General features: G+C 53.8%; 8 protein-coding genes across 8 annotated transcripts; 4 read left to right on the top strand and 4 right to left on the bottom strand.

Moving 5' to 3' along the window:
- Positions 1 to 170: 170 nt before the first annotated feature.
- J4E86_006037 (uncharacterized protein) lies at positions 171 to 6,804 on the bottom strand (the record flags this gene model as incomplete). Its single annotated transcript, XM_051446568.1, has 6 exons — positions 171 to 284; positions 339 to 2,132; positions 2,184 to 2,411; positions 2,575 to 6,278; positions 6,467 to 6,586; positions 6,705 to 6,804. 6 exons carry the CDS (start codon positions 6,802 to 6,804, stop codon positions 171 to 173), a joined length of 6,060 nt encoding a protein of 2,019 aa, XP_051302143.1.
- Positions 6,805 to 8,158: 1,354 nt separating this feature from the next.
- On the top strand, positions 8,159 to 8,887 carry J4E86_006038 (uncharacterized protein; the record flags this gene model as incomplete). Its single annotated transcript, XM_051446569.1, has 1 exon — positions 8,159 to 8,887. One exon carries the CDS (start codon positions 8,159 to 8,161, stop codon positions 8,885 to 8,887), a length of 729 nt encoding a protein of 242 aa, XP_051302144.1.
- A 215-nt stretch (positions 8,888 to 9,102) lies between these two features.
- NUO51 (NADH-ubiquinone oxidoreductase 51 kDa subunit, mitochondrial precursor) lies at positions 9,103 to 10,725 on the bottom strand (the record flags this gene model as incomplete). The annotated part of the gene is made up of 3 exons (XM_051446570.1): positions 9,103 to 10,260; positions 10,309 to 10,380; positions 10,432 to 10,725. The coding sequence occupies 3 exons, from the start codon at positions 10,723 to 10,725 to the stop codon at positions 9,103 to 9,105; spliced, it is 1,524 nt and encodes a 507-aa protein (XP_051302145.1).
- Positions 10,726 to 11,703: 978 nt separating this feature from the next.
- Positions 11,704 to 12,525, top strand: J4E86_006040 (uncharacterized protein; the record flags this gene model as incomplete). The annotated part of the gene is made up of 1 exon (XM_051446571.1): positions 11,704 to 12,525. One exon carries the CDS (start codon positions 11,704 to 11,706, stop codon positions 12,523 to 12,525), a length of 822 nt encoding a protein of 273 aa, XP_051302146.1.
- Positions 12,526 to 13,675: 1,150 nt separating this feature from the next.
- Positions 13,676 to 14,110, top strand: J4E86_006041 (uncharacterized protein; the record flags this gene model as incomplete). The annotated part of the gene is made up of 1 exon (XM_051446572.1): positions 13,676 to 14,110. The coding sequence occupies one exon, from the start codon at positions 13,676 to 13,678 to the stop codon at positions 14,108 to 14,110; it is 435 nt and encodes a 144-aa protein (XP_051302147.1).
- A 2,342-nt stretch (positions 14,111 to 16,452) lies between these two features.
- J4E86_006042 (uncharacterized protein) lies at positions 16,453 to 18,026 on the top strand (the record flags this gene model as incomplete). The annotated part of the gene is made up of 2 exons (XM_051446573.1): positions 16,453 to 16,916; positions 16,973 to 18,026. 2 exons carry the CDS (start codon positions 16,453 to 16,455, stop codon positions 18,024 to 18,026), a joined length of 1,518 nt encoding a protein of 505 aa, XP_051302148.1.
- Positions 18,027 to 18,148: 122 nt separating this feature from the next.
- J4E86_006043 (uncharacterized protein) lies at positions 18,149 to 19,312 on the bottom strand (the record flags this gene model as incomplete). The annotated part of the gene is made up of 1 exon (XM_051446574.1): positions 18,149 to 19,312. The coding sequence occupies one exon, from the start codon at positions 19,310 to 19,312 to the stop codon at positions 18,149 to 18,151; it is 1,164 nt and encodes a 387-aa protein (XP_051302149.1).
- A 909-nt stretch (positions 19,313 to 20,221) lies between these two features.
- Positions 20,222 to 21,382, bottom strand: J4E86_006044 (uncharacterized protein; the record flags this gene model as incomplete). Its single annotated transcript, XM_051446575.1, has 1 exon — positions 20,222 to 21,382. The coding sequence occupies one exon, from the start codon at positions 21,380 to 21,382 to the stop codon at positions 20,222 to 20,224; it is 1,161 nt and encodes a 386-aa protein (XP_051302150.1).
- Between the last annotated feature and the right edge of the window lie 440 nt (positions 21,383 to 21,822).

Below are 21,822 nucleotides of genomic sequence, written 5' to 3' on the forward strand. Positions count from 1 at the left end.
TCCCCAGTGTAATCAATACCCCAACATGCATGCTTCATTCGCGAAAAGTCGATTCAGTTATAACCCAAACCTCAATACGCCATGAGCTTTGGGTTGATAATCCCAGTCAACTGTTCATGCTCGAGCAGATCACGCAAGTTTCCCGATCGGAGTTTTCGTATATATCGGTCCTACCGAGTAGTAACCATGACGTTGCGGTAGTAGCTCGTGCTGAGGTCGATCGAGTGCTTGAGCCATAGGTCCTCGGTGAGAGGAAGCTTCAGGATGGCGTTGCGGTTGGATTGCTGTATGATTGTTAGTTCAAACGCCTCACGAAAATGGAGAAGGGAATGACATACCTGAGTCTTTGAAATGAGGTTGGCAACGGTACCAGCAATCTCCATAAGCGCCACACGCTCCTCCAGACCACAAGTACCTAGCCTGTCGCGTCCCGCAATCTCCAGTGCGCGTTGTAGCTTGGTAAGCAGCTCTTTGACACGATTGTCGAGCTCCTCGTCGACGCGGTAGTTGGAGCGTTGGCCGGTCAGGTCGATCAACTCAATGTAGTCAAAGTAGATCTGACCACCTTGGGCCCAGCCTTGTAGGGCTTCCTTCGGGCGATCAGGTGGCGACGTGGACACAAAGCCGCCCATGAGCTCACGAAGGGCATCGTAGTCGCGAGAGACGATAGCTTCAGGACCGACCTTTCGACAGAGCACTTCATGTGCCTCTTCAAGCTCGTCGGCCTTGATGAGATGGGTCGCCTCGCGTAAGGCATCGCCGCCTGACTTCGCTTGTAGTGCTGCGGCAGCGTGAAGCCATGTTGCAGGTACCTGGAGATCGCATGTGAGGTACTTATAAGTGGCATCGCCTTCCTCCAAGGTATAGGAGCTTGAGAACTGGTTGACGAGCGAGCGAATGTAGTGCTCCCGCGTCGCTGGAGAAGAAAGATGTGTGTATACCCAGATCGCAGTGGTCCAGTGCTCTGGTGTATGTAGCGAAGCCGCGTATGTGAGAGTGATCTTATCACCCAACTCGACAAGTGGATTCGCTGCCTGCACATCTTCTGCAGCGCCAGGTGCGGACCATGACTGCAGTGAACGGCGGAAATTGTCATCTTCTTCGTCTTGACCGCGAGCGGTAGGCATAGCGACCTTACGCTCATCAGCCTCAGCATCATCTTCTTGCCTAGACTTGAAGAGCTGGAAGAGCTGGAATGAAAGACGGGCGTTGAAGGGATTGCCGGACACATTCTCGGGAGCGAGAACGTCCTCGACATTTGCAGGAAGACTCATCTTCTCTGCCGCATAGAGCTTGAGAATGCCCCAGAGCAGGTCCTCTCGGTGCTCAGCATCCGGATCTTTCCAGCCCATGTCGGCGTTGTCTTGAATGAACCAGGGAACTGGTTTGACGTCTTCATTACCGTCTCTAACGGCGTCCGCAAACTGCGCGACAGCCATCTCGATAGGTTCGTCAATCATCGTACCGTACCACAGACGAAGACCAAAGGCCCGTCGCCAGTCAAGGGCAAACCGGCTCGAGACGTTAAAGGTAGAAGCACGGTTTTCTTTGCCAGATCCCGCTTTGCCTTCGGACTTGCTGCAGTTGCCGGCTAGGAGTTCGTAGAGGGCACGGTGGGCGTCCTCCATCTCGGAAAGCATATCCAGACGCCGCCACTCTTCGATCTGAGCTACCATGCTCTGGCGCATCGTTTCATCGCCACCAATCTGCGCGACCATCGTGGCTAACCGGAGGTCGAGCCCGTCCAGCAATGTATGGCAAGCTTCGGCAACGTTGTTGCAACTGAGGTGGGCGATCGCGCGTTCTTCAGGCGAGGCAGCTTGCTGGGCATGCTTCTGTGCATCTTCCCAGACGAGCAGCTTCCAGAAATCAGACAACTTCTCTTTCCGGTAGGTGTTAACGTTCTCCTCTGGCACGTCGGCTGGAATCGTGTCGGCATCGTCGAACAGAAGCGAGAGTAGCTGCCAAGCCTGTTGTTCATGGACACCAGCTGGCGTGTCGAGCGCGACGGCCTTTGCCATGCTGGAGAACTCGACTGGGGCGGGATCAGTCACGAGTCTTGCCAAAGGTACGCCTCCGGTTGTGAAGATCTTCGTGTACTGTTTCTGAAGCGACAGAGTTTCGGGTGCACACTGCAATGATCAGTAACGACATTATAGCAATAGCCATAGACCCAAACTTACATCAGTAAAGGTAGGCATCTTGACGAAGCGCATATCCTTTGTAGCATCGACGAGTGGGTCTTGAGCGGTTGCGAAGACACCACCTTCGAGGTGCGAGGGACCCTTGTTGCCGTAGATCAGGACGTTGGTTTCGCTGAAGTGGGGTTTGCTGCAACCGTGGAACTCTTTGTCGGCATCGGCAAGTTCGTCGAGATCGGAGGCGGTTTTGGGTCGCTTGGAATAGGGTAACTAGAGACAAGAGTTTCAGCAATCTTGTCCCATATCAATTTGTGACTACATACACGGGCGGACGTAAGGTCCTAGCGTCAATCTATGAAGGAGAACCACGTAGGAAAACCGCCACAGATTACGCCCCATGAATACAAACGCCAATAGGGAGGGGAATTCAAACCTCAATACCATGTCCACCACGCTTGGGAAACTGTTGCTTCTCGGTCTCACCGAAGAGAGAGTCCATTAAATCCATGGCAGTAGTCATCTGTCGCGCACCAAAGGACTGCGATAGTTTCGTAGGCTGCGCTTCGTGTTCTCGTAGTACGTTGCCTTGGCTTTCGCGAAGGGCAAATCGATCCTGCTTCTTTGGGCTGATTGTGCGCTGGAGTTGGTTTGCCCAATCGTCATCGAATGTCGGTTGCGCCTTTGTGGGTGTGCCTGCTCCGGGCTTCATGAGCTGGCTAGGCTTCAAGATCGACTTTGGCTTCAACGTGCTCCTGAACGGGTCTTCCTTAGCGGTGTCTTGCTCCGTGGTTCGAACTGGTCCTGACACAGAGTCCGCCATGCTCTGGTCGCGTGCCAATTCCGATTCGCTCTCTTCAGAGTAGTCAGCATCGTGCTGCCCATCAAGCGAACCCACGGAGCGCTGCCCTAAAAAAGACTCGCCATGGGTGTCCTCCATATCTTCATCATCCACATACGCGGTCTCATCGCCGAAGCCACCAGGCACACTAGTGCGGCTGCTGCGCATTCCCTTCTTGAAGTCAAAGGTGTCATCGGGGCTAGACTGAGACTGTGGGCTCATGAAGGAGTCGTCCTGGGGTGTGCTGGTCATCTGGCTCGAGCGGTGCTGCTGCTCAGCGGGGGTGTCAGGGACGTCGCTGAGATCGCTTGACGCATCGTCGTCTTCGCCTTCGTCTTCGCTGTAGTCGTCGTAGTCCAGACCGTAAGACGAGAAGTGAGGAACAGAGAAGGTCCATTCACCAGTGGACTGGTTGTACTTGATGAAAGTAGTGCCAGCCACTCGCTTGAGACGCTCAAGATGCTTGACGTCCTTCTTGCCAGCCCTGTTACGAGGCCAAGAGTTACCAAGGACAATCTCGGAAGGTTGGTTCAGGGCGCTGCCTAGCGGTGGCTTTGGCAGGCATGTGCAGCTCTCTCCGTACACGGTAGCGTTGCGAGCATTGAGCTGTACAATGTCACCGAACAGTCTGTCAAGATCGACTTCAGACAGATCGACAGGCTTGCCGTGGTTGAACTTGATCTGACCAATGTTGTGACGACCGACAATGAAGTCGGGTACGCTCTTGAGGTCCTGCTTGCTCATCCTCCTTAGCTGATCCAGCGAGGGGCTTGACCAGTACTCGCCTGGCTTGGGGTCCTGGCCCGGTTGAACGTTGATGGATGCAGAGGACTTGGGGATAAGTACGTGCTCCTCTGAAACGCGGGCGAGTTCCGTTCCATTGACTTGCTGCATTGCTGGGCGAGAAGGTTCGCCGTTGGTGTCCTTGTTGGACCGGGGAGAAGCATCTTCTTCATCTTGCCTGACGACCAGCGCAGTTTCTCCATTAGCACCACCGTTCGGGCTCTCACCACCAGCAAAGCTGACGCGCTTCTGTGAAGGCTCGTCAAACAGCGGAGCCCGGTTGGCGATTGAACGGTTGATGTTGAGTCGCTTGAGACTGCCGTTACCGAAGTTGCGTCCCGTGTTGGAGAAGGCACCTGGTGCTAGTATGCTGTTCGTCTCGGGTGTGAAGCTGTTCCGGAGGTTGCTCGTGGAAAGGCTCTTACCCAGGGATCGAGACAAACTGCCGCTCGCAAACAGGCTGCCTCCAAGTTGGCCGCCGTTCTGACTCGCACCACCAACTGGAGTGCCGTACGTGGAGTATGAGAATCCATAACCGCCCCTCTTGTTTTGCGGTGTAAGAAGACGTGTCGAAGCAGCCGGGTTGAGCTTGTGCTGAGGGAGTATGGCGTTCTTCTTGTTCTTCTGACTGCTCGACAAGGGGGTGGCGATTGGGCCAGGGCTCTGTGTTGGGGTAGCAAGGCCAGCGAAGAGGGCGTCGTTGCCGTAAGGGTTGGTGTTCATCGACGTGTTCAAAAGAGAGCTTCCCGAAGCACCGAACAAGCTGTTGCTGAGGCTCGGCTGCTCCTGTTGCTGATTCTGGTTCGAGAAGAGTGAGCCACCAAGACCCTGTTGTTGGTTGTTCTGCTGTCCCATTCCGCCACCAAAGAGACCGCCTCCAGTGTTCTGGTTCGATGTAGAGCCACCAAACAACCCGCCAGGCTTTTGTTGGTTATTGTTCTGACCACCACCAAAGAGACCACCTCCTGTGTTCTGCTGAGTGTTGTTGTTGTTCCCAAGACCGCCGAACAAGCCTCCACCAGATGATCCGGTGTTAGCATTGTTGCCGCCGAATAGAGAACTGCCGCCAGTAGCAGGCTTCTGCCCGAACAAACCACCTCCAGTGTTGTTGGTGTTGTTGTTAGCAGTAGAACCGCCGAACAAGCCGCCAGAAGCTGGCTGGGTCTGGTTGGCTTGACCAAAGAGACCGCCGCCGCCCGTGTTGCCAGTGCTTGCACCGCCGAAGAGGCCACCGGGCTTTTGCTGGTTGTTGTTGTTCTGACCGAAGCCACCACCGCCACCGCCGAAGAGACCTCCAGAGGTGTTGTTCTGAGCAGGAGCCTGGTTGTTCTGTCCAAAGCCTCCACCCGTGCTGTTGCCGAAGAGACCGCCGCCGGTGTTTGTGGCGGTGTTGTTGGCTCCGAACGCGGGGGTAGAGGAGGCCTGGTTGTTGGATTGACCAAAGAGACCACCGCCGGTGGTGTTCGATTGACCAAACGCGCCACCAGTGTTCGTGGCACCACCTCCGAAAGGTGTTGAGGTGGTGTTGGTCGCGGCACCGCCTCCGAAGAGACCGCCGCCAGTCGCAGGCTTGTTCTGACCAAACAGACCACCACCAGTGTTTGTGGATGCACCGAAACCGCCGCCTCCAGACCCAAACCCACCTGTAGTGTTGTTTGTCGCAGGGGCGCCACCTCCGAAGAGGCCACCAGTGGTTCCAGTTGTGGTGTTGTTGTTTGAGCCGAATAGTCCACCAGTGGCAGGCTTGTTCTGACCGAAAAGACCGCCGCTCGCAGTGTTGTTGTTTGCTCCAAACGCAGAACCGGTGCTCTGACCGAATGCTGATGTGGTACCGGTGTTGGTGTTGCCGCCGCCGAACAAGCTGCCGCCAGTGTTGGCCGCTGCACCGAAGCCGCCGGTAGAAGCGGTGGTGTTGTTGTTGCTACCAAATCCGCCGAAACCAGTGCTCTGTCCGAACGCTCCAGCTTGGCCGTTTTGGTTACCATACCGCCTGCCCTGGTTGTAGTCGGCTACTCGTAGCTCCTCGAGGGAGTAGTTGGTGTACGGTTGCTGGAAGGTGATGGTCTGGTACTGCGACTGCGCGTTGCCTGTGCCATCCTTCTCCTGGAATGCCTGGAACGGAGTACTGGCGGTACCGTTGTTTGGAGGTGGGGCGTTGCCTGCACCAAAACCGCCAGTAGTGCTGGAACCAAAACCGCCCGTTGTGGTGTTCGCGTTGGTAGATCCGAAACCGCTGCTGGTGTTGCCGCCTCCGAATAGACCTCCGCTAGTTGTTGTTGAAGCGCCGAAGCCCGTCGCCGGCTTGGCCTGGCCAAAAAGACCACCTCCAGTGTTTGTGTTGCTGGCGCCGAAAGCTGAGGTGGTGTTGTTCGACGCTCCGAAGCCGCCGCCGCCGCCGCCGAACGCGCTGCCACCTGAAGCACCTCCACCGCCAAAGAGACCGCCACCTGTTGTCGAACTGCCGAAGGGTTGCGAACCGAAAGTGGTTTTGGGTGCCGTGTTAGCGCCGAAGCCTCCTGTAGGGATAGTTAGTCTTTGGTCCGGGTCGTGAAAAATGGATCCGCGTGAAGGTCGAGGCTATCGCGATGGAGCAACGGAACACGTAGCGTTGTTGGCGATCCTGTAGCACTTCAAATAGCGACCTCGCAAAACGCGGAGTGATCCAAATAGCGACGCGATAGTGAAGCGCGACCGGTCCACGTACCTGAGCCGCCGAAAGGCGAGCTCGAGCTGGCGTTGTTGCCGCCACCGAACATTGTACTGCCCGTGTTGTTTGCGCCGCCGCCGAATATGCTCGTCCCGGTGTTCGCGTTTGAGCCGAAGCCTGAGGCGGAGGGCAAGTTAGACACGGTTCGTCGAGGAGGCCGTGGCGATGTCGCAGGGCGCATCGAAGCGGTCGCGCGTAAAGGGATCCAAGAATTCAAGCAAGAGTCTGTACATACCAGTCGATGTGTTGTTGTTGGTTGAGCCAAATCCACCGAAGCCAGTGGACTGGTTGTTGTTGTTGGAGCCAAAGCCCCCGAAACCACCGCCGAAGGACATTTTGAGCGTGTCCGACGGGTTGCGCGTGTGCTGGTGTCTAGTTGGCTAGCAATGCGCTGCAGAGTCGTGAGGTTGTGGGGTGGTTGATAGAATCGAGGTGCTGCAGCTCTTGGAGAGGCAGGTGTTGATGAGAGCTTCGCGGAAAACGCGCCAAGGAATGGGCGGACGAGAACAAGGCGCGGTGGGGGTTTGCTGTGAGGAGCAAAAGAGTAAAGAGTGGAATTAGTAAGAAGATCAGGCGCGGCACCGATTAAGTAGTGAAATGGCCGTCATGGAAGGGAAAGAGCGACGGGCGCGAGAGTTTGGAGGGACAAGCAAAGGTGAGGTTGCACTTAGGAGGAAGGCACGTCAAAATTGCGCTAACCCGTCACCGGGCGTCACGTGTGCCTCTCCTAAACACGATTGCCAGCAAAAGACCCTCCGATACGGTTGCAGCCACTGCACGCATGACAAAGCGAGACAGCGATTGACGAATAATACGACACGCTTTCTGGGCGCGACTTGTGCGAAAAGATGCCTGATGGATACCTGTTGCTACCTACGGCTGCCTGGTGACTGAAGACAGCCTTGGCAACAAATCCTCGCGCAACCGGACTCACATTGCAAGGAAGAGACTGGTCTAGCCAGAGATGTCTGACTGTGATTCTGGCTGGGACGAAGGTGTGCAGGACAAAGGACTTGTTTTTGCGCCTGGTGAGACGTTACGCTCCCTTACTTCACGCCATCCTCTCAGCCGCTCTACTGCGTCATTCCAAGTGCAGGGTTGGTCGATAAGGCAGGCGTCTTTCAGATCATGTGAAGATTGAAGGTCCGATAGGCAGTCGAATGTGGGTAGCTTACATGCAATGCATATTGCTTGCGCTCTAACTGCCTCGGTGGTTCGATCAGCTGCATGGAGATTCGTGGCAGTAATCGGGGGGTCCTCCGTGATGGAAACAGATCAAACGGAGGAAGATACTGGGATTGCTTTGGGATGGAGAATCAATGAACAGGTACTAAATCTAATATTGTACCAGAATATACATCGTGTTTGAATGCCGGGGCCTCTGTCAGCCCTACACAACTCGATTCCCCACTGCCAGGCCAAATCGCGCTAGAGCTGCAGCTAAGCTCGCAGGCCTGACGCGCCTCGCGTCCCAAACAACTGCGCATCTTCGTGCACATCGAGAATCTCCAAACAGCGAGGAGAATTGTCGCAACTCAACGGGATACCTTTGCAACCTTCGTGAATCCTCGCAATTTTCCTTGGGCCTTCGCCTATCAAACCACGCGCCCAAGTCCACCACAACCTCGCGCACCCCACCAGACCCGCGACACCCATCTTCAACCACCACAACCCCCCTCAAAATACTTCATGGCGACATCCTCTAACCCTCTCGGCCCCGGCCCCCGCTACGGCCTAAACCGCACCGCACCACCCCAACAACCCACCCAACCGCAACCAACCTTCAGCAGCACACCGGCCTTCCCACCCAACCCCAAAAACGCCCAACGCCTCGAATCAGAGCGCCTAGAACGCGAGCGCGCCGCGCGCGAAACCGCCCAACGCATGGAAGCCTCCGGCGCCGCCTCCCTCGCGGAACTCACAGAAGAACAACGAGAAGAAATCGGCGAAGCCTTCAACCTCTTCGACCTCGACAAGGACGGCTACATCGACTACCACGAGCTCAAAGTGGCGATGAAAGCACTAGGCTTTGATTTGCCCAAGCAGGAGATTCTGGGGATTCTGCAACAGTATGGGACGCAGGGGGGTCAGCAGGGTGGGAAGCAGAGTTCGAGACAACAGCAGCAGCAGCAGTATGCGGCGCCTGGAAGACAGTTATTGAGCTTTCAGGCTTTTCAGACGCTCATGGCGCAGAGGATTTTGAGTCGTGATCCGAGAGATGAGATTCTTAGGGCTTTTGAGCTATTTGACGAGGGCGGGAAGGGCACGATTACCCTGCAGGATCTTACACGTGTTGCGAGGGAGTTGGGTGAGGCGCTGTCGCATGATGAACTGGTGGCTATGATTGAGGAGTTCGACATGGACAACGATAACGCGATTTCGAGGGAGGAGTTTATCCAGATCTGCATGGGGACCTAAGAACGAGGGCAAGGGAAATACTGTTACTTTAGTTTGCAAGGCGTTTCCGGCGTTGCTGTCATGGCTGCGAGAAAGGATGTCATGCGAGTCAATTTCAATCTTGCTTTATTTGCGCCGAGAAACTATTTACAGCTCAGCTCTTCAAAGTAATTGCACGCCGAAATCAAAATTCAAACACACGGAAAATGCATAGTACAAATCTCCCAGCTCTTCCTCTACTGGCCGGGCGAGACGAGAAGGCCCTTCTTGGCGGAATCATGTGCCCATCCACCTGCCAGCGCCTGACCACCGTTCTTCAATCCGTAGTCCTGCATTCTAGCCTCGAGCTCTGGCCTGAAATGCCTGATGAGACCCTGGAGCGGCCATGCGAAGGCCTCGCCCAACGCGCAGATGGTGTGACCCTCGACCTGCTTCGTCAACTCCTGGAGCATGTCGATCTCACGCTCACGACCCTGGCCCTTGGAGAAGCGGTCCATGATCTGGTGAGTCCACTTTGATCCCTCACGGCATGGTGTGCACTGCCCGCAGGACTCGTGGTGGTAGAACTTGGCAAGACGGGTGATGGCGCGGACGATATCTGTGGACTGATCCATGACGATGACAGCGGCGGTACCGAAACCAGACTGCGAGTCCTTGAGCGCGTCAAAGTCCATCAGTTGGTCGTCGCAGATGTGCTTGGGCAGAACGGGGGTCGAAGAACCACCGGGAATGATGGCCTTCAGGTTGTCCCAGCCACCACGGACACCACCGCAGTGCTTGTCGATGAGCTCGCGGAGAGGGATGGACATCTCCTCCTCTACTGTGCAAGGGTGGTTGACGTGACCGGAGATGGCGAATAGCTTAGTACCCTGGTTGCGCTCACGACCGAAGCCGGCGAACCAGCTGCCTCCTCGTCGGCAAATTGTGGGTGCGACAGCGATAGTCTCGACGTTGGCGACAGTGGAAGGGCATCCGAAAAGACCGACAGCAGCGGGGAACGGAGGCTTCAAGCGAGGCTTTCCGGGCTTGCCCTCTAGCGACTCGATGAGGGAGGTCTCTTCACCACAGACGTAGGCGCCCATTCCTCGGTGGATGTAGACATCAAAGTCGTATCCGGAACCGCAGGCGTTCTTGCCGATAAGACCGGCTTGGTATGCCTCCTGGATGGCGCGCTGGAGTACGGTGGCTTCGTGGTAGAATTCTCCTCGGATGTAGATGTAGGCGGCGGTAGCGTTCATGGCACGGCCAGCGACGAGGCAGCCCTCGATGAGCTTGTGGGGGTCCTTGCGCATAATCTCGCGGTCCTTGCAGGTTCCGGGCTCACCTTCGTCGGCGTTGACGACCAGGTAGCGGGGCTTGCTATCCTTGTCCCAGTCCTTGAAGTTCATGAATGACTGCAACCATTAGCAGAGATCGCGGTAACAGATCTTGACGTTGCCTACCCATTTCAGACCAGAGGGGAAACCAGCACCACCTCGGCCACGGAGACCAGAAGCCTTGATCTCAGAGATGATCTATACCCGTCAGCCTTGATTCGTTTGCCCTGTACATCTGCCTCTACACACCCATTCGTGACCCTTGAGAAGGATCTCCTTCGTCTTGTGCCAATCACCGTACTTCTGCGCGCTCTTCAGATCCGCACCGTGGTGTCCGTACAAGTTCTGGAAGATCCTGTCCTGGTCCTTCAAGCCGCCGTATGTCCTCTTTGGTGGCGCATCCTGGACCGTCGCGAGCGTCCTCTTCTGTGTGCGGTTCTGGGGGGCTGCGGCCGAAAGGCGAGTAGCTGCCGAAGCCGCGGGCAGCGTTCGGTGGGCGGCCGCGCTGAGCGCCGATGAGGCAGGTGCGTGTCGTGCGAGCATCGTGACTGCTGTATATGTGTTGTCTCGCGCAATTGATGCTCGGGGGTCCAGCGAGCGTTGGGTCTGGCGATGCGAGTGGTGGCGGTCGTGAAGTTCGATCTGGATGACCTACCGTTTTCTTGGCGTCTTTGATTGGCCCGAGCCGACATCGTTGACATCAATCCGCCAGGAAGGTCCGACTCGACGGCACCATCATCATCATCGTCACGGACCATCGACGAGATGCCGCAAGATTGCAATTACACTCTTTTCGTCCAGAATCACTCGCAACACAACTCTGAGCTCCTGCAGTGTCCGTGGATCTGAGCTATACCGCCAAGGAACAACGCCCTTCAAGTATACCCGTTGTCATCTTATTATGTTCATATTGAGCAGTAGTGATTTTCTACCATGAAGAGTGTTCCCGAGTATTCGACATCAATTACAGAGCATCTGTCACAATCGTTGCACTGATTCTCCACGAAGAGCAGCATACGCCACTAAAACAGGCTAATACCAAGTCTTCTTGTTGCTCGCTGATCGTTGAAGATGTAGATTCGTGTACAGAAACTTTGCGATAGCTGTGAGATGTTTGGGTGAAGGCTCACATATCGTCGCATGCCACCCCATCAACATCCATCTTTTCTCTTTCCTACACCTCGTGGCAGTGGATTCACGGTGGGCTTCAACGTACGTTTCGCATCCCACGTGGCTACTGGCTGTCATCGCCGCTAGCAGTAGAGCTCTATATAATCCACCTCTCTACAGTCAGGTTTCCTTCATCCTCTCTCATTGATGTTAGTCGAGATTCTCTTTCACTCATCACGATCATATCATTCAATTCCGGGGTAAGTCCCCCTTTCTTTGCCTAGAAAACCCCCTTGTATTCGCCTGGCATACATTTACCCTCTGTACGGTAAGGTAAGATAACACCCAGACGGATACATCATGGTCAAACCTGGGTATATCGCAGCAGCAACCCCCGGCCGGGAAAATACAATGGTCTCCGACGGCAAACGAATGCGAATCCTTTGGCACGATGGCGTTGGCAATGGTGACTCCAACAAGGCCTTCGTTATGCGGTCGAAGACTACAGTCCGCGGTCATCCGACCTGGAAGATGTACATGGGAAAGGTACCACGTCCCATTATCTATGGCAGAAAGGAGCCTCCAAGGTACGTATACCTCGACGACAAAGCCTGCTACGCAGTCTACAAATCCCAAGCATATACCGCGAAGGAGCTCAGCACATTCTGGCCCTACGATTTTGACAACCTGGGCAACATCAGAGCCAGCAGGCCAAATCGTGGCCGGCCAGCATATCTCGAAAATTCTACCACTGTATTTGCCAGGGGTCCACTTCGTCGCTCCAAACTAGCAGAATATGAGTTCTGTGGTCGCCCAGCTTCATCAGGACAACAGACCCCTGACTGGCGCGTGAAGAGAGCAGCAGAGGAAGCGCAGGCGAAGAGATTTGAGGCTAGTACCCAGATTTCGCTCAGCGGTACCATGCCGGCTATGCTCAAGCCCAGCCCCTACATTCCTGGTCCTATCGACGGTAACATCAAGCCACTGAGCATCACCGACAGGGCTATCCAGGGCTCACCGTACTTCGATATCCCGGCAGCAGCCATGCGGAAGCGACCCAGACCTGTTCCCGGTGATATGGCTGCAGTATATGCAGGTTTCACTTCTAATCGGAACGCTGAGGCCACCGCGGCGAGCGCTGTACCAGAGTCGAAGAGGGTCAAAGTCAAGCAAGAGGTGGACATTCAGAATGAGCTGCTAGCGATGTTAGAGAAGCTGGACAGCTCTGAATGAGGTGAGTGGCGCAAAAGCGGTCCTAAGAAAAGTTTGTGTTTGTTGGCTACTCTGGGTGGACGTTGAGAGGGTGGTCGGGCGTTTAGTGATGTTTTGAAGGACGGCTGGGCACTTTCGGCGAAAAGGTAGCAAGTGGGAGGAAGTCGATCGACTACAACCCAATGATTGTGACCTTCCCACACTATCCTAACTTACTCCACAATATTACTCTTCACAATTCTGATAATGATACCGTTGCGAAGGCCTTCAGGCTCTGTTTTCAGCCACCATCCTCCATGGCGTGTGATCGTGCGTGACGTCACGCGTTCGCGCTAAACATCGCTGCAGGTGCCCTTTTTGCGGCTTCCACTTCACCCGACCTGCGCAAAATACCACAACACAAGACTGGCCTATATGGAGGACCTCACGACAGAATTTCCTGGAATCTGGGCCGCTGTGTCGTTAAAGATGTCGGCAAATGAGACCCACTGGTCGCAGTCACACCGACTGGTTTGTCTTGCCAGCGACGCAAACCACAAGCCATGATCCCACTGCTGGACACACCGAGAGAAACCCGACATCGCTATTTAACCACATTTTCCTGCCTGTCAAGAGGTCAAGCTAGCGTAGAAAAGCATCAGAGACAGTGAACCAGCTTTCGGCTCAAACCTTTTGGCACCAAAAAAAGTCCATTTGCCCACCTGGCATGTCTCACTCGAAATGCGTGGCCATGAGCTTTGTAAAAAGCCAGGATGTTTCAGTGGCAGCGAGCCGGGTCTCGCTCGAACAACAACTTCACTGAGACAAGCCCGGAATAGCATATGTCTCTAAGCCACGCTGTTCGTTCTGAGAGTTGCTGTGGGAGGACAGTGGGGGCTCAAGGTTCGTCTGCGTACTTAAATCATCTACTCTCTCAAAGCTGAGTTCTTCTTGCATAATCCAGCTCGTGCCTAACATCTTTGACTCAGCACCTCTCTATTTCTACCGACTCGTACAACTCCGACAGGTAAGCGATCTTCACGGATTCGTGGGTACTTTACTGGGAGATGTGACCCTTTCGGGCGCCAAAAGCAACGCGTCCCCTATCTGATATCTTGACTGACATCCTTCCAATTTCGTTACTCGCCACCTGCTTTGGCTCCAAATGCTGTCTCTCGGTGCGGGTCCTCACATGGCGACCCCCAAACCACCCGAAACATTAGAAAGACTACTAGAAGCTACTTCCAAAACAGCCCGAGTTCACCATTACACCGAGCCTTTGGGACTCCGACAACCCTCTGTAGGCGACAAAGGCGGAACCAAACGAGGACGGCCCAGATACGAGGGCACAGCCGGCGACCTCAACAAAGCGACTAAAGAGATTGTGGAGCAAATCTCTGACACGTATCTCTCCGTGGAAAAACTATGTGAGGCAATACGTTCGCAACCTACCTTTCTCGATACGAACGTGGAGCCACTCATGAAGAAGTACGGTCCCATGTTATGGAAGCACGATGGTGGCTTCAAGCCACGCGCCAACGACATCGACGAACTGAACCAGGACTATGTTCGTCCCGATTACCTCTTGTATAAAGATGATCAAAATCGCAACAAGTCAGTATCGTGACAGTGGGTCTGAGAGCTAGCTAAAAAATTCCTCACAGCATCAAAACGCTGGTATCTTGCTGGATACTTCAGCGTGCATGCGTAAAGATACGGGGGCGCCCTTCCCAAGAGATCGAACACGCAAACCAAGCGGCTGAGCCTACGGGAGCCCCCACTGTCTCCACGGGACCCGGTCATACATGGACAGCTCTCTTACTCTCTTGGTCAAGTCTGATATGGTTATGTATTGTATGGTCAGTCCGCAAACTCTTCCTTGTGGCATTCTTTCTTATGGCCTGCATTTTGTTGTTGATTTTGGACAAGGCAACGCGAGATCAGTCTCCTGGAACCGGAGAAGTCAGTATGTTGACTCGCCAGGCTTTTGGGTTCGATTAGGCCTTTCGCGCCTATTTCCTGTGTGTCATCGTGGGTTTTGTACGGGTCAGGAGCTTGTGAAATTGCTTATTCGCTGGAAAATGGGCAGTAGATGGCATGATAGAAGCAAGCAGATGTTCTCAATCCATTCTTTCTACCCAATCAAAGCAACGCCACACTTTGACAGATATACGAACTATCTCTCGGGCCGGTTTACACCAAGGATCGGAAGATACGACCCCTGCATCGGAGCCTCAAGTGTCGGAAAGTCGGTTAAGGCGACGCCACAGACGCAGTCCGGCTCATATTCTCCTAATCTCTTTTCGGCTCCAGTGGCGTACGCCACCGAGACGTAAGATTAAACGGGGCGGTACGTTGCCGAAATAAAGGAGTCGCCAGTCATCGCTGGGCAGGATCAGCAATGCGGCGCGGTTGGCTCTATGGCCGAATGGAGTTAGCGGCGGTGTTTGTGTATCAGCTACCAAGTGACATGAGGTGCGTGCACACTACCACGCCAGGGAGCAAACGCCATCTAGGATTCCTAAAACTTCACCGGTAGCCGTGCTCATCACTTCCTTACATTTTCCATCACTCGTCAACGTGTGATTCGGACTCATACCTGCATGCACTCGGCTCGACTAGCCAAAAGGCCCCAGTCGGCCTATGGGCGTTGTCACAGCCACCCGTTGAATCCAACTGCAGAATTTGCTTTCTTTTCTTCCCCAGGGGTTCAGGCTTGTGGATACTGTTGCCTACGCTACGTAGGTGTCATCGGTAACGGCATCTGGGCGGCCTGGGCAGTTCTTTATTCCCGATGTCAGGTGGACTTAATGAAGACGCCAGATTCTCGCTTTGATGTGAGCTTATCTCGAAGCATTGGTCTCTCAGATCTTGCACGAAGGATGCAATGATTGCCTTCAAGGTAGGGCTGACGTACAGCTCATAGAATCCTATGGAAGCACGAAATGCGGCAACGGCTTTGCTACTCCCGCCCGATAAGGCACGTATAATTGCTGAAGCACGAGCCCAGCCCTTTCCGTCGGTGCAAAACAGGGGACCTAGAAAGGGACAGGCCATAGCTTCCACGTAACTTTAGCGAACCTTGGAAGGACGCTCTCCGACCAGCTCTTGGCCTATCGGAGAGCTTACCATGATGTCTTGCTGCTCAACATCATTTTGACCAGTATTTTCACCCTTAATAGCGCTATGAAGGTCCTCCTCGTTGCCGATCGCGCAAAGAGTTTCTACGCTAGGATACGTTCCCCGAAATTGCATATTCTAGATAAGAGCAGAATATCTGACAGTATGGTCAAAACCTGTGGCAGCTTGCTCGTGATGAAGCTAGCGAACTCCGGAATATGACCTGAGCTTTCTCGTGAAGCTAATATCAGGGGTCTTTTAGAGCTTGTGCCCATCCTGTAAGAGGCACTTCGAAGGTTGAAAAATTAGTTATCCTCGAAACTACGTACTTGTAAGCGTGAGATAGTATCCGTGCAGTAGAAAGCGATGCATAATGCAGCCACCGCTAGTGCGAATATGGCATTGAGTATGTATATCTCAAGTCGGACCGGGGATACGTGTCGTACGATGGGATGTAATAATCCCTGCCAAGCGAAAATCCTCCCCGTTTAATCGCCGTGGTAGCTCTACGCCTGGTCGCCGAAGCCACAGGTCAGTCTTGGTGAACAAGATACAGCTGTAAAGGGATATTACCATCATGTTATAACTGATAGACTGTCCTCCCTTTTTGCAAGCCAGTCTCATGGTACTTCACTCGAGATTATCAACTGTCCTTCTACGCACGACTTGTACCGTTGTTCTCCTTGCTCTGATTTACATACCGAAGGTGGCGACGACGACGACGATATTGTTTCAAACAGTATCTGGCAAATAGAGCGTATGTCCAGATCCACAGAAGCAAGCGTTGAAAGTCTTGTCTCACCGAATCGAAAAGCTGACAGCCATAGATTGTCGTCACAGTTCCTGGCTATGCCTCCAGAATTTTCAACCCTGATTCAAGAATGCACCAGAGGATCAACCAAGGCTTCATCATACCTTTCCCGCCTGGGGCTGCTAAACGGGTTCACCGACCCCACAAAGCCAGGACGACCAGGATTCAAGTCGAATGATACAATTCGAAAATTCTGGATAGCCACGAACGACAAGGTTCACACAATTGCGCGGCTTTATAAGTCAAGGAACGCCATACGCGAAGCACTTGTCAGCCAGCGCATCACTCTGGACGAAACTGTCAACGAGTGTCTCGAAGGGGCTGGGCCTAAGATATGGAGTGACGGAGTGGAAGCAGAGTCCCTCACTACTCCTGATGTCACTGGGGCGCTCAGTGAAGCCCTTGATGCCGAGTCTGCTCCCAAATCCAAGAACGCTTCAGAGTTCGCCGAGAACGGGTATCCGAGACACCTCATCTATGGAGATCCTGATGATCGAAACAAGTCAGTTCATAGCAGCTCAGTAGCAGAACAATGAGGACTAACATTCTGCGATCCAGGATCCGACTACACGTGTTCGGCTATATCATCCAACGTGCCTGTCGTAAGGCCGAAGATGACAGACGCAAAGGAAAAGCCTCTGACGCCGCGCCCGAAACCGAGGATCCCACACCGCCAACAAGCTTCATGGACGCCGTACGCGTCGGTAACTCCAGGCGTATCCGCAGCATGTCGCCATCGCCTGATACCAGTGCGGATGAGCTCGCTCGCTTTTCTCCGACTGGCGATTCAAACAGTTCCAAATCCAAAGAGTATCCCAATGTCCCAGCCTCCAAGATCCGATCACTGAGAAACCCATCTTCCACACAACAGGACATGTCACAAATCCGTACCACACACGGTGTCTCTGTGGTGACACCTGCAAAAAAGCGTGTGGGTACTGGGATCACAGCTTTGGAGAACAGCAAGTGTAAACAAAGCAGATCCCAAATCGGCAGCAACCCAGGGAAAGCCAGTGAGTCATCCGTCAAAGATAGGACCAGCTTGATGGAGAACTGTATGAACGCCCAGTTCCTTCATGATCGGCGTGAGCTGGGATTCCAGCTCCTTGATCTTTTCAAATCACAAAATCCCGGACGCCAAGAAGTTGCAGAAATGCAAAAGGTTGTGGAACACATCGGCATGATGGTCGTGAAATATAGAGAAGAGCTCAGGAAAGGACTGGAAAGCAGCATGTACGAAAAGTACAAAGGAGCTCTGAAAAAATGGCTAGCATGCATGCGAACACTTGTTGAGTACCGCGAGGCTACTGGTCTTTCCGGCGATGGCCAAGCCATATTAACCGGCTTCAAAGCCCTGCCAGTGGAGAAGAAGAAGGCGGGACGTCCTTACTTCATGAAGTTTGAAGAGATCCGAACATTGGGTGAGTGTGATAGCACAACGCTTCCCGTATTCTGTGAAGAGGTGGGTTCCATGCTTTTGAAGATGGCCAGTTTTCCCACGTTGAGCATGGAGTCAGAGTTGGGTATGGAGCTAGATGAGCTTCTTCTAGGTCTGATCCCTTTCACGACGCGGCTCATGGAATGCCTCCTGGCCACGCCGTCCAATCCATGATACCCAAAAGGGTTGTCAACACATTGTCTCGGTTTGTATGGGCGGTATGTTGCGGCAGCTCGGTTCAGAGGGCTATAGAGGATTGGTAATAAATGCGTTGATACTGTTCTGTAAGATTATTATTACACCACACTTCGTACTTTGAAGCAATGCTCGTAGCCGCCCGTGACAACACCTGCAGTATTGACAATCTTTGGATATCTCCAACCGTCCAACGACTGCCTCACTTCGCTTGAACCGATGTTCAGTTGTTCCAGTATCTCGATGACGGCAGCATACAAAATATCGAGGTTGCCATCTTCAACCTTGACGGCAATTCCCATAGCGCCGTGATTCATCCCAGCCAGATCAGCGTGGGGTGAAGCACGAACTGCTACTGCATAACAGGCATCTGCTCCGATCTTGCCAACGACTTGTCCGTTATAAGGCGTCATAAGCGCTGTGTCGAAGCGACTTTCGCCAGCAACCAGTCCAGGGTAGCTGGCCATGCACTTGTGAATCCGAGCTAGATGTTGTGTTCGCTGATCTAGTGTCTCTTTCGAGGGATCGTCGGAAAGGTCAGCGGCATCCGCAAGCCTGGCAAACATGAGCGCGAGGTTCGGAAGAGGCATCGCTGGTGTTGGAAGATTGCATCCGTCGACAGCCCATAGCACCTCTTTCTTAGTAAGCCCGCTTACGTCCTCAACAGCTCGGTACACGCGCTGCTGCATGGCATGCTCATGTAGGTAGTAGTCGTGAGCTGTAGCGCCCAGACACACCGCACCTGCTACCATACCGACATGTTTTCCAGAGCAATTATTGTAGATAGCAGTCGGTGTAAAACCTTCTTTGATCCACGCGCGATTGACAGCAGCGTTTTGAGCGGGGTGTCCACCACATGTAAGAACCTCCTCTTTCTCTCCCGTCTTCTCCAGCATCGCTTGTGCTCGTTCGATATGTCGAGGTTCACTACTATGCGAAGCACACATGAGCGCTACATCTGCGTCATCGTAATCGAATCTCTCCGCAGCTCCAGTCTCCAAGATCGCAAGGGTCTGAATGGGCTTCGTTGATGATCGCGCAAGGGTCATCCTTTGGTAGTCGCCAATTGTGTAGAGTAGTTTGCCAGAGGCGTCAACGATGGCTGCGTGTACGTTGTGTCTGTTCTCGATGATGCCACCTCGGTAGCTGATGACTACGTCATTCTTAGGGAAGCTATCCGATCCGTCCTTGATAACAGTACTCTGCGTCAAGGGTGTTGTCACGTCTTGTGGCTTCGCATTCGTATCCTCCGTGGCATGTACCATGACTTGGCTGAGTCTGCTAAATTCTGTGAAAATCGACTGGGACGAGAGCGGCAAAGATCCGAGATACTATGCTGATGGCTTCGTTTGTTCTAGAGTTGTGAGGAGAACTGCGTCAAGGTTGAGGCCTAATTGTGGAAGACATAAATAGAGCGCGAAGAAATATTGTTAGTGTAGAACGCTGTCGCGTCCGGCGTACACCTGCCTTTCAATGTCTAGCGCGAGTGTCTTCATTACCTAACCGACGTCCGATTGAGTATGCCATCGCGTATGTAGGGCTAAGGAGGCAGCGCATTTTCATGGGAATGGACTGCTTGAGATGCGCCCTACACATGGCCGATAAGGCGCGCGATAAGGGTCCGAATGGGCCTGCGAATGGTGAACGGGCTATGGTGGTGTCGCAAAAATTTTACGCTTGTCGTCGCTGAGCAAACCACGAAGATCTATCGGACAGTGTCTGACACTCTCTACTCAATAATTGCAGGCGACTGACGATGAGGGTTGAGATGGAACCAAAAATCGTGAGACAGGGCCTCGGGAAGGCGCGCGACACGCTAAGACACTAGCGTGTTTGACTCTTGGAGGCTACGGGCTTGCTTTTTGAACGCGTGAATGCGTAGAGAGTAGCCTACATGACGCTTCAAGCGTGTAGAGCTGTAGCGACATTACTGACGATGCCATCGAACAAACTATGTTTACTTTGCTGCACTTTCCAGCCGTCGCGACGGCAGTAAGCCTCATAGTCCATGGGTTTTTGCAGGCTGTGAAGTCGCGATCATGGTAGTGCAGAACGTAACGGCAATTTGAAGTTGAAGAAAGTCTTGATAAATTGTTCGCTAAAAGTATATACATCTAGTTGAAGAGAAGGGAATTTTCGAGCTCCTGCGCAGCAAGAACTGGTGACGTCACCGTCTATACGCTGAAGCTTACAGCGGGAGTCTTCCAGTTCACGAACTCTGGGCCGATCTTCTTGAGGTCGGTTACACCAATGTTCGCCGCGTCGTTGATGAGCTCGTACTTGAGCATCTCTGTCGCCCTTGCGACACCCTCAGCGCCGTAGATGTTGGCGTACATGAAGGGCCTTCCGAGACCGACAGCCTTTACACCGAGGGAGAGGAGCTTGAGAACATCGGTTCCGTAGCGGATACCTCCGTCAGCGTAGACCTCGATCTGTTGGAAGATCTCAGGGTCCTCGTTGTAGATCTCTAGGGCGACTTCAAGGGAAGAGGGCGAAGTGTCGGTTTGACGGCCGCCGTGATTGGAGAGGAAGATGGCCTTTACGCCCTGCTTGACTGCCTCGCGAGCGTCTTCGACGGTCTGGATACCCTTGGGGATGATAGGCAGGGAGGTCATGTTGGACAGCTGTTGGTACAGATCCCAAGTCAGAAGACTCAGGTTGACGTCTGCGGAACCGACACCGTAGCGGGCAGCACGATGCCTGACACCATCACCGGGAGAGTCGACCGTCAGGACAATAGCCTTCGCACCGAGATCCTCAATCCTCTTGAAGAGCACCTGGGTGTCGTTCATGTCACCGTCGAGGTAGACTTGTTGGAACAAGACTTGCTCTGAGCCGTTGGGGCGAGCAGCGTAGATGTCTTCCAAGCTCTTGGACGAGTAAAGCGAGGTCATGTACAGGATGTCGCCTTCGCCGGCACCCTTAACAAGGCCAAGCTCACCATCCTCGTTGGCATATCCACCGCGCGCACATGGGGAGATGAAGAAGGGTGCTGAGAAGTTGTGGCCGAGGATAGTTGTGGGCATGGAAGCCTGGATGTTGGTGATGTCGCGGAGGACGCGGGGCCTCAATCGGTAGCGCGAGAAGACTTCGAGGTTGTTGCGGTATGACCATTCGCCAGCCGCTCCGTTGCGGTAGTATGTGTAGGCGGAGGTGTTCATGTGCTGGCGGCCGACCCATTGGAAGTCTGGCAGGCCGACCAAAGACGTAAGAGGAGGTAGGGTGTCATTAGCGACGAATCCAGCCAACTGGTCGTCGATACCAGTATCGGGCTCGTTGAGGAAGGGGCGTGCTGCCAGAGCGCAAGTAGCGAAAGCAAGGAGTGAGTAACGCATCTTGAGCGAGTACTGTTGGGGTATCTAATAGCAGGAAAGATCGACGTTGGGTGAAAGATGGGTTGAGTGGAAGATCCCAAGACTCTTATACCTCCTCAGTCAAGCCTGGGAGACATGGGACGGGCAGAGCTGTGCCTACTCGGCATGCAAGTCACTCTGGGCACAAGATCTTGCATGCCATCTAACCCTTGCCTGCACACCATCTGTGCCAAACTGGACTTCCATGGCGCTACTTGCCAACTTGGGTTTCGAAACCATTTGCGTCATCGGAGAAGGGCCGTGAAGTCCCTTCATCTGATAAACAATCCTGTCAAAACGTCTAAAGTGGAGCACCACTCCGTCCCGCTGTGTCGCCAAGCGCTCCAGAGGCGGTCGCGACTGGGTTGTTGTTTAGCATGAATTGGACGCACAGGGCACCGAGGCTGCATCGGACCGATGTG

Source organism: Alternaria arbusti (genome assembly GCF_024043155.1).
Source record: "Alternaria arbusti strain BMP 1465 chromosome Unknown scaffold_7, whole genome shotgun sequence".
In the NCBI taxonomy this organism is placed as follows: domain Eukaryota; kingdom Fungi; phylum Ascomycota; class Dothideomycetes; order Pleosporales; family Pleosporaceae; genus Alternaria; species Alternaria arbusti.